Here is a 2102-nt window from a genome sequence, read left to right on the forward strand (position 1 = left end):
TGCCATCGGGGCGCTTGGAGCTCAAGAAGTTGGCTCCGCAAGTAGGAACCGGGAACAATCCTTTTGCGGGTTGCTGGATGTCGGAGGAAGAGGTTCAAAGTAGTGTTCGAGGTGGGGGTTGAGTGCGGTCTCGTGGACGTTAGTCCTGGCGGACCAGCCCGGGCAGAAGAGCGGCTGTCGTCTCGCGGTGTCGGTCGCGCGCACGGTGGCCGACGCGCTTTCCCAGCAGGGCTGGCGAAGGATCGGCGACGACGGACGACTAGCACTCTAGCAGCTTCCGGCCTTTGGCGCGGCGGCGCTCGACCGGCGCATCCTAGCCGGCACGCCGCTGGCGGTGGCGCGTTACGCCTACTCGTCGCCAGCGGCTCTGCCGCTCGCCGGACTCTCCGCCGCCGCCCTCGCGCTCGCGGCGGCCGTCGACGAGGCGACGGGCGCGGTTGCGGGCGTCTCGGACGGCGCTGTGACGGCGCTCGCGGCGGTGGTGCTCGGGCGGGCGGGCTTCATCGCTCTAATCGAGGAGCGCAACCAGGTGCTGGCGGGCAACATACGCGAGGCGTGCTTGCAGCCGCCGCAGCATCTGCGCGGCGGCGGCGAGGCTGAGGACGCCGCGGGTGCTGGCGCCGCGGTCGTGGCGGTGCTGGGCATGGCGCACTTGGAGGGAGTCCGAGCGGCGCTGCTGGTTGAGCAGTAAACAAATGTATGATAACGGTCAAAACTTCTGCGACGACACATTTGTTAAAATCCGCCAGCTCTGCACACAGCACAGTGTGCGGTGTGTATGTATACGCCACAACACCGCAACATAAACCGTATTATCCAACATAACCCCTCTCCGTCTCCCTGAGTGCCCTACCCTTGCGGGCTCAGTTGCCGCATTAGGAGCCTTCGCACCGCGAGTGGGCTCAGGTGGGATCCACACAGAGAAGAGGTTCAGTACAGAGCCGCACTCTACACACCTTATCCCCCTACTCGGGCGGCATCGTGGTGAGACCCTGGGCAGTCAGAGAGGCTGGCAGTAAGTGGCGGGCTATGAAGTCGGGCCTCTCCCGACCCGCCATCGCTGCCTAAGGGAGGATCCTATCGGCCACTAGACCATGACAGATCAGAGGCGTACATGCCCTGTCCCAGCTCCCCCACTCCTCACAAACTGGGTTTGCAGTGCGCGACCTCGCCACCTCGCTACCAGGGCAAACCCCCTCTCTCCCCCTAGGTGCTGCACTGGACGTCCATAGAAGGCGCGCGGCAGAGGCGGGAGGGAGGCGGGGAGAATCTAGCTCGCTCTGGCAGGGAGGCAAGGGTGTGATAGAGTGTTTGGGTGAGAACAGGCGGAGCGTGTGTGCCTGGGCGCGATTGGGAGGGCACTTGTGACGAGGCAGGTTAGGCGAGTGGCAGTCGCTGGTGCGGACTTGCTGAGTCGTGTGTGCTCCTTTTTGCTTGCTAAGACTGGAACAATTTTTTTGGTTACAATCCGCCCGCGGCCGACTAGGCGGCCGGGGGCGTCCGCCCAACGGCAACGCCACAACCCCCAGTCCTGCGCCGCGCTCGGCGAACCTCGACAGCGCCTTCGGTGGCATGCATCTCTTTGCGCCTGAAGCCTGGAGAGCAGCTCCACTGCTGCTTCACACGCTCTCTGCACAGCTGACACAGCCTACTGTGCGGCTGCCACAGCTGTGACAGCGATGGGCTGCCTCGCCCTCTCGCCCTCACTGCAGAGCGCTGCTGCTGGGGGGGGGGGGTCCCGACCCCCCCAGCAGCAGAGCGCTGCTGCTGGGGGGGGGGGGGGGGGGTCGGCCATGAGCTTAGTTGTGCAGGGGGGGTACCGAGCAGTGTGCGGCCGCTCCCAGCCAGGCAGGCAGGGCCGAGCCCGACCGAGGAAGGAGCTAGAAAGAAGCGCTGGCGCTGCCCTCTAGCCGCGCGATAGAGCCGTACCGCGAGCTTCTTTCCCAATCACCGTCGTGGGTTTGGGGCGGTCGTGTCGGCGCCTATATAGGGGCCGAAAAGGGGCCGTAACGGCACCGACCGTCCAGAGATTGCATTGCAGCGAGGTCTCGAAGACACCGGTCGGGGGGGGCGGCGGGCACGAGAGGCTGGCCGTGTGTTAT

The 2102-nt window shown here is 65.4% G+C and overlaps 1 protein-coding gene across 1 annotated transcript in view; it reads left to right on the forward strand.

Moving 5' to 3' along the window:
* EMIHUDRAFT_120985 (hypothetical protein) overlaps positions 1-691 on the forward strand; it is a gene marked incomplete at both ends in the record, with an annotated part of 6894 nt that extends 6203 nt beyond the window's left edge. The window contains one exon of the mRNA XM_005760421.1: positions 275-691. Within this exon, the coding sequence (XP_005760478.1) occupies positions 275-691 (417 nt within the window). The remainder of the gene's footprint in view (positions 1-274) is intronic.
* Between the last annotated feature and the right edge of the window lie 1411 nt (positions 692-2102).

This window comes from Emiliania huxleyi (genome assembly GCF_000372725.1).
Source record: "Emiliania huxleyi CCMP1516 unplaced genomic scaffold EMIHUscaffold_758, whole genome shotgun sequence".
NCBI lineage: Eukaryota > Haptophyta > Isochrysidales > Noelaerhabdaceae > Emiliania > Emiliania huxleyi.